General features: G+C 40.7%; 1 protein-coding gene across 1 annotated transcript; it reads left to right on the top strand.

Annotated features, from left to right (window-relative positions):
* The first annotated feature begins 7,007 nt into the window (after positions 1-7,007).
* PRMT6 (protein arginine methyltransferase 6) lies at positions 7,008-11,146 on the top strand. The gene is made up of 2 exons (XM_012466325.2): positions 7,008-8,193; positions 10,446-11,146. Exon 1 carries the CDS (start codon positions 7,008-7,010, stop codon positions 8,133-8,135), a length of 1,128 nt encoding a protein of 375 aa, XP_012321748.1. The 3' UTR covers positions 8,136-8,193; positions 10,446-11,146.
* Positions 11,147-12,652: the final 1,506 nt, after the last annotated feature.

A 12,652-nucleotide genomic window follows, 5' to 3' on the forward strand; every position in this document is an offset into this window, starting at 1 on the left:
CTTTTGATGTTTTTGTCATGAAACCTTTGGCTGTGCCTATGTCCTGAATGGTATTGCCTAGATTTTCTTCTAGGGATTTTATAGTTTTGGGTTTGACATTTAAATGTCTTTAATCCATCTTGAGTTAATTTTTGTAGACGGTATAAGTAAGGGATCCAGTTGCAATTTTCACTTTTTCAACATGACTAGCCAGTTTTTCTAGCACCATTTCTTAAACAGGGCATCCTTTCCCCATTACTTATTTTTGTCAGGTTTGTTGAAAATCAGATAGTTGTAAATGTGTAGTCTTATTTGTGAGATCTCTATTCTGTTACATTGGTCTATGTGTCTGCTTTTGTACTAGTACCACGCTTTTTTGGACACTGTAGCCTTGTAGTAAGTATAGTTTGAAGTCAGGTAGTATAATGCCTCCAGCTTTGTTCTTTTTGCTTAGGATTGTCTTGGCCATGTACACTCTGTTTGATTCCGTATGATTTTTAAAGTAGTTTTTTTCTAATTCTGTGAAGAATGTCAATGGTAGTTTAATGGAAATAACATTGAATCTATAAATTACTTTAGGCAGTATGATTTTCACGATAGTGATTCTTCTTATCCACGAGCACAGAATGTTTTTCCATTTGTATGTGTCCTCTCCTATCTCCTTGAGCAGTGATTTGTAGTCCTCCTTGAAGAGGTCCCTCACTTCCCTTGTTAGCTGTAATCCTAGGCATTTTATTCTCTTTGTAGCAGGTGTGAATGGGAGTTCATTTATGATTTGGCTCTCTTCTTGTCTATTGTTAGTGTATAGGAATGCTTGTGATTTTTGCACATTGATTTTGTATCCTGAGACTTTGCTGAAGTTGCTTATCATCTTAAGGAGCTTTTGGGCTGAGGCTATGGGGTTTTCTAGATATAGGATCATGTTGTCTGTGGCACATATATACCATGGAATACTATGCAGCCATAAAAAGGAATGAGATCATGTCCTTTGCAGGGACATGGATGGAGTTGGAAGCCATTATTCTCAGAGAACAATACAGGAACAGAAAACCAAACATCGCATGTTCTCACTTATAATTAGAAGCTGAACAATGAGAATATATGGACACAGGAAGGCAAACAACACACACTGGGGCCTGTCAGGGGGACAGGGGGTGGGAGAGCATCAGGATAAATAGTTAATGCATGCTGGGTTTAATACCTAGGTGATGGGTTGATAGGTGCAGCAAACCACCATGGCACACATTTACCTATGTAACAAACCTGCGCATTCTGCACATGTACCCTGGAACTTAAATTAATTTTTTTAAAAAATCATATGTACTCCATAAATATATACACCTAATATGTATCCATAAAAGTTGGAAAATTAAAAAGTTTATTTTTGACACAACCAAAAAAAAAAAAAAGCCAATAGCTGGCTTTTTCATATTAAAAGAATAAAAAAAGAGAGAGAAGTTCTTATTAAATGATTTCATTAGGCTTAATATCTGAATTTCATTAAGCTACCCTATTCTCATTATGCCTGGGGCAGGTAAGCAAGTGTACATTTCCATGGATGCACTGAAAATGGTAAAATTCCATAGTCTGTATTTTAAGAGGGCTCAATAAATATAACCTGAATTGATAACTATGAATTAAGTGTATAATATCCTTGTTTTTACTAACTAAACAATTCAATACAAACTTTTTTAAAATAATTACACTCGCTCATAGTAATATCATCAAGGAGCTATGAATTTGCTATTCATCTGTTTAGCATGAGGTTTAATAGCTGGGCCAATACACCGTGTATCTAAAAGACACTACACATGTCAAGATAGTAACATATACCTAAGCTTTCTATGTTTGATGTTCCAATTTGTTTAAATACCAAAGTCACCACTTTTGTCTTTTTTTTCTATAAATTTTTTTTAGCAAAAGTGCTTCTTTCTATGCTGCAGCTTCCAAGTAACTGCAGAATGGCAAGAACCACATCATTTAATGAATATTCATATCAAAGAGGTAGTTACAACATTTCTCATGCCATTGCTCCTTTACCCTTCCTCAACACACACGTTGAGAATTACAATGAATTTTTGAAATCCTGAAGGAAATATCTTCAATCCTTACACTAGGCTTTAATAAATATTTTTAAATAATAGACCTTTGAACTAAGGAGGGAAAGAAACTAGAAATAAGTAATATATGATAGTTGATATTTAAAAGTGGTATAACAAATTGCTAGTAAGAAAGCATAATAATAACAGATAACATAACATTAACACAAAAATGTAAGTTCCTCAGGGATAAGAACATTTGCCCTTTTGTTTACTTTGTATCTTTCTTTCTTTTTTTTTTTTTTTTTGAGACGGAGTTTCCCTCTTGTTACCCAGGCTGGAGCGCAATGGCGCGATCTCGGCTCACCGCAACCTCCGCCTCCTGGGTTCAGGCAATTCTCCCGCCTCAGCCTCCTGAGTAGCTGGGATTACAGGCACGCGCCACCATGCCCAGCTAATTTTTTGTATTAGTAGAGATGGGGTTTCACCATGTTGACCAGGATGGTCTCGATCTCTTGACCTCGTGATCCACCCGCCTCAGCCTCCCAAAGTTCTGGGATTACAGGTGTGAGCCACCGCGCCCAGCCTACTTTGTTTCTTATTTCTAGAATAGTACTTAGTGCAGAGTAGAAGTCCAGCATGCCTGTTGAATAAATGAACGGTTGAACAAATAAATGAGTGTGTTTGATACAGAAAATAGATCATGATTCTCCCAGTCATCCAAAGAACATCTATGAACCTCAATATACTTGGGAGCAACAATCTGGAGTATGGAAAACTTTCAGATTCCAGCACAATGCACTAGGTTCTCAGCATAAAAGCCAAAAATACAAAATCTTGGTGTTCAAATGTCCACAGTCCAAAGCCAGATATAGAAATAGTTCTGATACAGTGATACAAGGGCAACAAGAGTTAGATGTATTAAAGGCCCATAGACTGGTTGAAAAAATAACATTAAGTGATATTTAAAAAGATGAATAAGAGGAAGAAAGAGTATAGGCACCCAAAGCCAAAGTACAGCAAAGCCAAAATTCATAGTGTTTTGAAGAATAGTAAACTGTATATTTCAAACTTTTAACCATAACCTGAAGCTAGAAATAAACATAGAACATATATATATATATATATATATTTTTTTTTTTTGACGAAGTCTCACTCTGTTACCCAGGCTGGAGTGCAGTGGCATAATCTCGGCTCACTGCAACCTCCTCCTCCTGGTTCAAGGGATTCTCCTGCCTCAGCGTCCCAAGTAGCTGGGACTACAGGCGCATACCACCATGCCTAGATAATTTTTGTATTTTTAGTAGATACGGGGTTCACCATGCTGGCCAGGATGGCCTTGATTTCTTGACCTTGTGATCTACCCACCACAGCCTCCCAAGGTGCCGGGATTACAGGCGTGAGTGACAAAACAAGTTTTATGAAATAATACTCATCTTTACTCATTTGACACATATAATATCTTCTGATCTCTTATTTATTCTTAATGGTGGTCAAGATGCACTAAGTTAATTTCAAGATCATTTGTTTGAAAAACTGGGTTTGAGTATTGAATAGACGTGGCAAACAGACTGCTCAAATGAAAATACAAAGGATGCTCTGCCAGCTGAACTCCAACTCTTTCATGCAGATGGTTTGCTGCTAAGCTGCAGGGCTTAGGGAAGGGCTATGATCTAGGTCCCTTTCCTTCTTAAAACATCTCAGTGTGGTACAAAAGATCAGTAAAGAACTCCTTCTCTATATCAAATCTAAGTGCAGGAAAGGAAAGTGCCACAGGCCTTTTTAAATCTACTCTAGGGATAATGTTTGGTGCTTATTCCATCTAAAAGCATTAAGAGTGTTTAAAATTTAAACTATTCTCATTTCTTGGAGCATTCTACATTCTATCTATATCTGTATTTCTCTCAGAGTTTACCAGTCACATTGTCACACTGAACTAACGAAGCAAAACTCTCCCTACTGTTTCCTGTATGCATAATAATTTGCGCATCCACAATAGTCTTTGTTTAAGACTATTTATTGAGCACTTTCTATGTGTCAGGTTCTGTTTTAGTGCTAGGGAGTAGAATAGTGGGAATATAAAAGTCCAAGTCTTCTGGAGTTCATATTGTATAGAAAACAAATAAATTAATTAAACACATACAGATAATAATGAATGCTAGGAAGGAACAAAATAGTGTCTTGGGTTTGAAAATACTATTTAATGTAGCCAGGGGAGGCCTTTTTTATGAGATAATGTTTGAGTTGATACATGAGGATGAGAAGAAGCTACTAAAGTGCTAAGAAGAAAAACGATTTTCTCGGCACTGGAAGATGGCACATCTTGGCTCACTGCAACCTCTGCCTCCTGGGTTCAAGCAATTCTCCTGCCTCCCCAGTAGCTGGGACTACAGGCGCATGCCACCATGCCCGGCTAATTTTTGTATTTTTAGTAGAGACGGTTTTCACAGTATTGGCCAGGCTCGTCTCGAACTCCTGACCTTGTGATCCACCCGCCTCAGCCTCCCAAAGTGCTGGGATTACAGGAGCAAGCCACTGCACCCGGCTCAGTATGTCTTGAGCCCAATGAAAAGTTCGGAAGAATGGTGTGAGATGAGATGGGAAGTTACCTCAAGTTACTGAATTATTCCATTAACAAACATGGGAAGTTACTTAAGAATGACATGGTCCAATGGGTTTTATAAAATATTATTCTTTCAGTTATGTAGAGTAGGGATTAGATAGGGATGAGATTAGAAGCTGAGTGATCCCTTAGGAGATTAATTTCCAGACACAATTAAATATGGAAGATTTAAATAGGGTGTTGACAATAGAAATGGAGAAAAGCAGATGGATTCAAGATATATTCTGGAGGTAGAACCAATAAAACTTATATTCAGAATTTTCTTAAAAGAGATCAAAAAGAAGTGAATTGAAAATTGGGTAAAGAAGTGAATGTATTTAGAAGGAAAAGGTGACATTTTGAGGAAAGAAAGAATGACAAAAGTATATACTAAGTAACGATCTATCAATAAAAGTAAGGTATTAAAATGGTCACATTTACAACTTTAATTTGATGTCCCCACTGGGCATCAATTATCTTAAAATAAGATATTAAACCAAGGCAGAAAAAGACAAGAAATGCTTCAAGGTTTTTAACCTTAAATGGTTGAGCCCAGGCCACTGAAAAAAATATATAATTTACCCAATTAAAATAATGAGCAAGATTTAACTAAGATCCTTTTAGTGAGAAACAGTTGTTCTCACTCTGGCTCCCCATTAAAATTCCCTGGGGAGCTTTTAAAAACTAAATGCCCAGGTTCCACTGAAGTGATTCTGATTTAATTGGTCTGACGTAGACCCAGGCATAGGTATTTTTTTAAAAAAGCTCCTTAGAGAATTCTAATGAGCAGCCAGGATGGAGAGTCTTGAGTTAGAAGTTGAGTAGAGCGGAGGATGCCACATCGATAAGCCTATTCTGTTACTGAAAGATTAATAGAGAAAATAGGATGAAAGAACTTTCATCCCAGACAAGGAATACAGGCCCATTGGCCACAAGGACATAATTCTAGACCACAAGAAAATAAAAAGTCCATTTTCTTCTGTGTGATTTTTTTTTTTAAGCTGGGATAAAATGGTATTATGCCCACCTCGTTCATAACACACTCATATAGATGCCACACATTTTAAAATTTATTTTATTTCCATTATGAACAACAAAGAATAACAGTTGATGGTTGACTTTAAGAAAAATAGAAGAGAAAGAGGAAAGTGTCAATATTGCCAGACAAGGAAACACTAGAAAAAATGAGTTGCATTGGAAAAGTGATCAAAAGAAATGGTTTCTGTTATTTCTGAGAAAAAAAAAAAATACAGACATACACACACACATGTATACCTAGCAAGAGAGAAATACACCTAGCAACGAGTTTGCTTTGATCACATGGCTCTTTACTCTGTACTTTTCAGGATTTAACTCTTGAGTGAGCCACACAGAATTAGCAGAGTCGAAAGCCAAGTAACTATTTTTCTAAGTATAACCAGAAACATAATTCTTCCCCAGCTGCAATGAAGATTCACTAGTGCGTGAATGGGCAATTGAAGGCCAGAGTTATATTACTTGCCCTAAATCACTCAACTAATTAGTGATCTTACTGGAATCAGAACCCAGATTTTGTACTGCTAGGTTTTTATTTTGTTACATTTGCACCCTAACTCCACTGAAAACAGAAAAGAGAAATGCGTAGTGCAATTTCTAAATTGCCACATCTGGAGCACTTTAAGAGCTACAATTGTCCTGGTAAGGCGGTAGTGGGTAGATGGTACTGTCGGTGGAATAAAACCAAGGTGAGTTAGGTTGAGCTTGGTAGCTCATGCCTGTAATCCCAACACTTTGAGATCCCGAGGAAGGTGGATCACCCGAGGTCGGGAGTGCGAGACTAGCCTGACCAACATGGAGAAATCCTGTCTCTACTAAAAATACAAAATTAGCCGGGCGTGGTGGTGCATGCCTGTAATCCCAGCTACTCGGAAGGCTAAGGCAGGAGAATCTCTTGAACCCGGGAGGGAGGCAGAGGTTGCGGTGAACCGAGATCGTGCCATTGCAGTCCAGCCTGGGCAACAAGAGCGAAACTCAGTTTCAAAAACCAAACAAACAAAAAAAACCAAAGGTGAAGATGGGTTGAGCAGAGAAAGGTGGATTATTAGTCTCAAGTGGGCGTGTCGACTTCAGGAAGGGAGTGAAAGCAACAAAGTGATAAGGGTTGGAGGGGGAATGAAAGGATTTCAGAATGTGGGTATGGTGGGTGGGAAAAGGGATGCCAGGACACCAGAAGAGCAGTACAAAACAGCTCCCGTGGGCAGGCACCGGAGACATTCCGGCCCTCCGGTCAGGCGACCCCGCAGGAAGTGGGAAGGACGAGCGCGCACTACAAGTCCCAGAATCCCCCGTTTCCTGGAGCCCGCGTGGTGGCGCGCTACGCACGCCGGGAGCCGGCCGGGGCGGCCAAGATGTCGCAGCCCAAGAAAAGAAAGCTTGAGTCGGGGGGCGGCGGGGAAGGAGGGGAGGGAACTGAAGAGGAAGATGGCGCGGAGCAGGAGGCGGCCCTGGAGCGACCCCGGAGGACTAAGCGGGAGCGGGACCAGCTGTACTACGAGTGCTACTCGGACGTTTCGGTCCACGAGGAGATGATCGCAGACCGCGTCCGCACCGATGCCTACCGCCTGGGCATCCTGCGGAACTGGGCAGCACTGCGAGGCAAGACGGTACTGGACGTGGGAGCGGGCACCGGCATTCTGAGCATCTTCTGTGCCCAGGCCGGCGCCCGGCGCGTGTACGCGGTAGAGGCCAGCGCCATCTGGCAACAGGCCCGGGAGGTGGTGCGGTTCAACGGGCTGGAGGACCGGGTGCACGTCCTGCCGGGACCGGTGGAGACTGTGGAGTTGCCGGAGCAGGTGGATGCCATCGTGAGCGAGTGGATGGGCTACGGACTCCTGCACGAGTCCATGCTGAGCTCCGTCCTCCACGCGCGAACCAAGTGGCTGAAGGAAGGCGGTCTTCTCCTGCCGGCCTCCGCCGAGCTCTTCATAGCCCCCATCAGCGACCAGATGCTGGAATGGCGCCTGGGCTTCTGGAGCCAGGTGAAGCAGCACTATGGTGTGGACATGAGCTGCCTGGAGGGCTTCGCCACGCGCTGCCTCATGGGCCACTCGGAGATCGTGGTGCAGGGACTATCCGGCGAGGACGTGCTGGCCCGGCCGCAGCGCTTTGCTCAGCTAGAGCTCTCCCGCGCTGGCCTGGAGCAGGAGCTGGAGGCCGGAGTGGGCGGGCGCTTCCGCTGCAGCTGCTATGGCTCGGCGCCCATGCACGGTTTTGCCATCTGGTTCCAGGTGACCTTCCCTGGAGGGGAGTCAGAGAAACCCCTGGTGCTGTCCACCTCGCCTTTTCACCCGGCCACGCACTGGAAACAGGCTCTCCTCTACCTGAACGAGCCGGTGCAAGTGGAGCAAGACACGGACGTATCAGGAGAGATCACGCTGCTGCCCTCCCGGGACAACCCCCGTCGCCTGCGCGTGCTGCTGCGCTACAAAGTGGGAGACCAGGAGGAGAAGACCAAAGACTTTGCCATGGAGGACTGAGCGTTGCCTTTTCTTTCAGCTACCTCCCAAGGCAGAGACAGGGAGATCCCACGTGCAAGTAGGGGAAATATCTGTCTCCCTTTTCCCTCATAGCTTCTGGGGAGGGAGAGTGACTTCATTCTCCGTTTGAAGAGATTCTTCTGGTGATGTTTATTTAAAAAGTGATGCCTCTCAACAACGGATACAGCGTGCTTATTTTTGGGCTTTTAAGCCTCAAAAGCATGTAGTACCAAGCACTTGTATTTCCGTATATTTTGTCTCGCAGGAGAGGGAAGGGGGAAGAACACGGATGAAAATATAAGTTTTTGAAGGGTCCATGCACATCCCTGACATCTCACACCTTATCTAAGTCTGAAGCTGGGGAGAAAGGGTTCATTTAGACTTCATAAATTTCCAATACGACTTTAGTATCTCTCCAGAGCCGTATTTTCTCAGTCTGAATTAATTCCCCATTCCTAGGTGCCTGTGGGCTATGGTACTTCTTCCTCATTGTTTTCCAAGTAAACTATACTACTGGTAGTGAAGGGGAAGGCTGTGAGGAAGCAGTTTAAATAGCCCCGTTCTCACACACACATAGGGTGCTAAAGTTGGTGAACACATTAATCCATTAAGTAAAATAGTCTTTGTAAAGCATACCTAAGAAACTCAGAAGGTACATTCAGGAGAAAGAGACCGGAAAGAGAAATAGTATGGATTTTTAAAAATTCTTGTCTCTACTATTACGACCAAAATATATATATTTCATGTATGTCCCTTAAATATTTTTTTAATTCTTATTAAACAGGCTGGTAGAGAAGGTTTCTGAGCCTAGCCCAAGGGCTTATTCATCACTATGGGTAAATTATTTAAACTCAATTAAGGAAAATATTTTCCCAGCTAGAAGAAATATACTCATTCTCATTTAAACTCTAATTGGGAGGGATCATGTGAGTTGGCCTACTTAAAACTAGTGAAAGTTCCCTTTTTTTCTCTCTCTGTTTCACGCAGCCAAATGTGAAAGTTGTGAGTTTTAGGAAAATCACCTGTAATAAAATGTAAATCATATTATCAAATTTATTTTGCTGTTTTCCTCCTTATCCTTGTAATAAATAAAACTGACATTCTCACATTTTGTAGATGAAGTAAAAGTCTTGTGTGCTGCCTATGAGTTATAATGCTTTTGCCTTTTTAGCATTGTCAGTTCTTAAGTGTTACAACCTCTTCAGAATATAACTTCAGGACAATTCAAACTGCTTAATGTATGGTTTTTGAGCTGCTATATGCTAAGAAAATAGGTGTGAAAAACTGGTGTTCTGAAATAGCCTAATGTTTATTGTAATTCTGCGTTTTCTGCCTTTTTATTCATCGCATATTAAAGTATTAGAGTATTGTAACTAATTTGCTAAAATTTGATGGTGTATAACACAAGATCTTCCATCATGTACAAAATTATCAATTTGCAAGATAATTGAGTAGCAAGCAGTACAATGATAACTTCACCATTTTGATAATAAGATAGTTAACATCTCATGTGAAAGGTACAGTCACAGCATGCTAGGCTTGACTTAAGCTAGAAGGGAAAAAATAGCTCCTTCTAGGGTGTTCTATATTTTAAATCATACATTTCTTTAGAGTTTTAGTGGGTGATTTTGAGTAGGTTTCTGGTGGTTTGGTTTGTTTTTTGAAAAAAGTTAAGATTTAACAATCCCTTTACTGGGTGATAAATGAGAACATTCTTCCAAATTCTATTTTTTATATATTTTATAAATATAAATACTGTAGAGTTATCCTTACCTGTATAAGCACATAAAAGGAACTTCAGTTAAAACTTTGGGGGACTCTAGAAGTAAAGGGTATGTATTCCATAGTTAAAGTAAGCTTCAGGATTTTTATTACTCCTTCCCAAAAGAAAAATGAATTATAAAAATACAGCTATTGAAGCAGTTAGTCAAGAGTTAGCATAATGTAATTAGACTCTGGAGCCAGACAGCCGATAGTAGAAGTTAGGCCACTCTTTGTGACCTTGGGCAAGATATTAATACTTAAACAGCTCTTTTTTTCTTCCACTCTATCCTCACATGTCTATGATGTAGATACTATTGGTATCTCCATTTTGATATAACTCCATTTTGACTATGGAGATAACAATAGTACCTACATCATAGACATATGAATATAGAATGAGTTAATTTATGTGACTACATAATGTCTGGTATGTAATAAGATCGCAAGTCCTCAGTGGTATAATTATGGAAAAGTCATAAACCTGGAGCACTTGGATGCATGCAAAATGTGTCAGAATAAACACTCAACATTTTGATTTTTTTACAGGTATTGTGCAACAGTATGTGGTTGTACGTGAAGAGCAACGTATGACACTGTACACCAAATGAGCTAAAGGGAATTCAAGACCTTCGGAGTGAGGACACTTCCAGAAGGATGAAGGTGTAAGATGCGTCAACATCTAGGCACCGTCCAATCTGTCGATATGGACTGGTACTGATTGCTTGGTGCCATTGCTCCACAGGTAGGAACTACCAGGCCCAAAGGAGAGGAAAACATGGTAAAGTTCGACCTGCTTCCCTCAAACAACTTACATTTATTTTGCACTGAAAATTTCCAAATATTTTCATTAATTCATTGGACCAATGGACATTTTATTGAGTATACAATGTAACAATCATTGTGATAAGCATTTAGGATACAAACCAATAAAACAGTCTATTCCTTCAAGTGATATGTTCATAAGATAAAATGGTAAGTACAATTAATGATAATGGGCTAAAGATGGATGGTCTTGGTGTCAGAAAGGGCAAGTAATTATCTCAATCTAAGTACCAGAAAATTATCTCAATTTACATAACAGTCACAAAAGTTACACAGATATTGAAGGACTTGCCTGAGGTTACATAGCTAATTCTTGGCAGTTGAATCTTAATACAAGTCTTTTAATTTCTAACTCCAAACAAAAATTCACTTGTTTATTGTATTAATCTTGCCTGCTTTAATTAAAAACAGAAGTACATACCTTCTGAGTGGGTGACAACAGTTTTTATTGTTTGATGAATGAAGGAAAGGGAAAAGTCCTTAGTTTAAGGATGTCTCATTAAAGATGTATCTCAAGGGCTCAAAGAACCACTTTCAATGTATAGGATCTCACATGATAACTGCTAGGCACCCATTGACATAAAAACTCCCTATCCCCATTTTCCCAACCATTAATCAAATGTGGCACTCTGAGTCCACCAGAAAACTGATGTCTCGACACAATAGCAAAGGTAGATAAACTCATAGGTGCTTGGTGCTGAGGAGCAGAGGCATCTGATGAGGTTAAAAGTGGGTAGAAGGAGTTTTAAAAGGTGAGTATGAAAGACAGACACCTCCAGCAAACAACACTGGCTAACGTTGCTAATGGCCAGCCCTGTTAGCATCTTCACGCTTTATACCACCCAATGCTGAGGAGAAATGAATCAGACAATGAGGCTACCCTCCTTCCATATGTGCATCTTTTTATCTATTCATTTCATGAATTAATAAACACCAACTATAAAAAATTCAAGTTCTATGATAAATAAGCAAATTCTGCCCTCTAAGAACTAGTATATAGTATGGGAAATAAAATTACCTATATCACTAATTTGCATACATTCCTTAGCCTGGAAAGACTATCAGGGCCAAGGGAAAAGTTCTCTGTGGCCCTCTAAAGTTTCACTGAGAAGTCAACTCACAAGTGCAAATTGATTGGAGAAAAGGCATTCAAATTTATATAATGTGTACACACGGGATCCCTCAGAATGAAGACCCCAGGATACAGGAGAAAGTGTCCTTTTTTTTTTTGAGATGGAGGCTTGCTCTGTCCCCCAGGCTGAGTACAATGGCATAATCTTGGCTCACTGCAAGCTCTGCCTCCCGGGTTCAAGCGATTCTCCTGCCTCAGCCTCCCAAGTAGCTGGGATTACAGGCACCTGACACCACGCCCAGCTAATTTTTTGTATTTTTAGTAGAGACAGGGTTTTACCATGTTGGCCAGGCTGGCGTCGAACTCCTGACCTTGTGATCTGCCCCCCTAGCCTCCCAAAGTGATGGGGAAAGTGTCCATTTTTATGCTGAGGTTCAATAAAATATGGATAATTATGAAGAAATATGATTGGATAAAAAGAGTAAAATCTCATGCTGACAGACTTGAGTGGGAGATCCCAGCAGGGCTGGTCTATCTAGATTCTTGGCCTCTGAGCATGCATTCCTTCCTTCTTGGTGTGAGGCAATACCATCTCTGGAATGGGGGTCTTATACCCCACAGCCAAAGAAGGTAGGACACATCATTTCTTCATGAGTAGCTTTTATACAGAAAGGCAAAGGGATAATGAATAATGATTTTAGGTTTTATGGCTGGCTTTAGGGAAAGGGGGTTCTGGTGTCTTGACCTGCCTTGGGGAAAGGTGATTCTAGTTTCTATGGCTAGCCTAAGGCGAGAATGGGACTGAGAGGAGGGCAAGAGAAAATCAGAGAAACATTTTTGCTTCTGAGGCCTTCATTTT

Source organism: Aotus nancymaae, unplaced genomic scaffold (assembly GCF_030222135.1).
Source record: "Aotus nancymaae isolate 86718 unplaced genomic scaffold, 86718_ANA_hifiasm-v0.15.2.pri h1tg000117l, whole genome shotgun sequence".
In the NCBI taxonomy this organism is placed as follows: Eukaryota; Metazoa; Chordata; class Mammalia; order Primates; family Aotidae; genus Aotus; species Aotus nancymaae.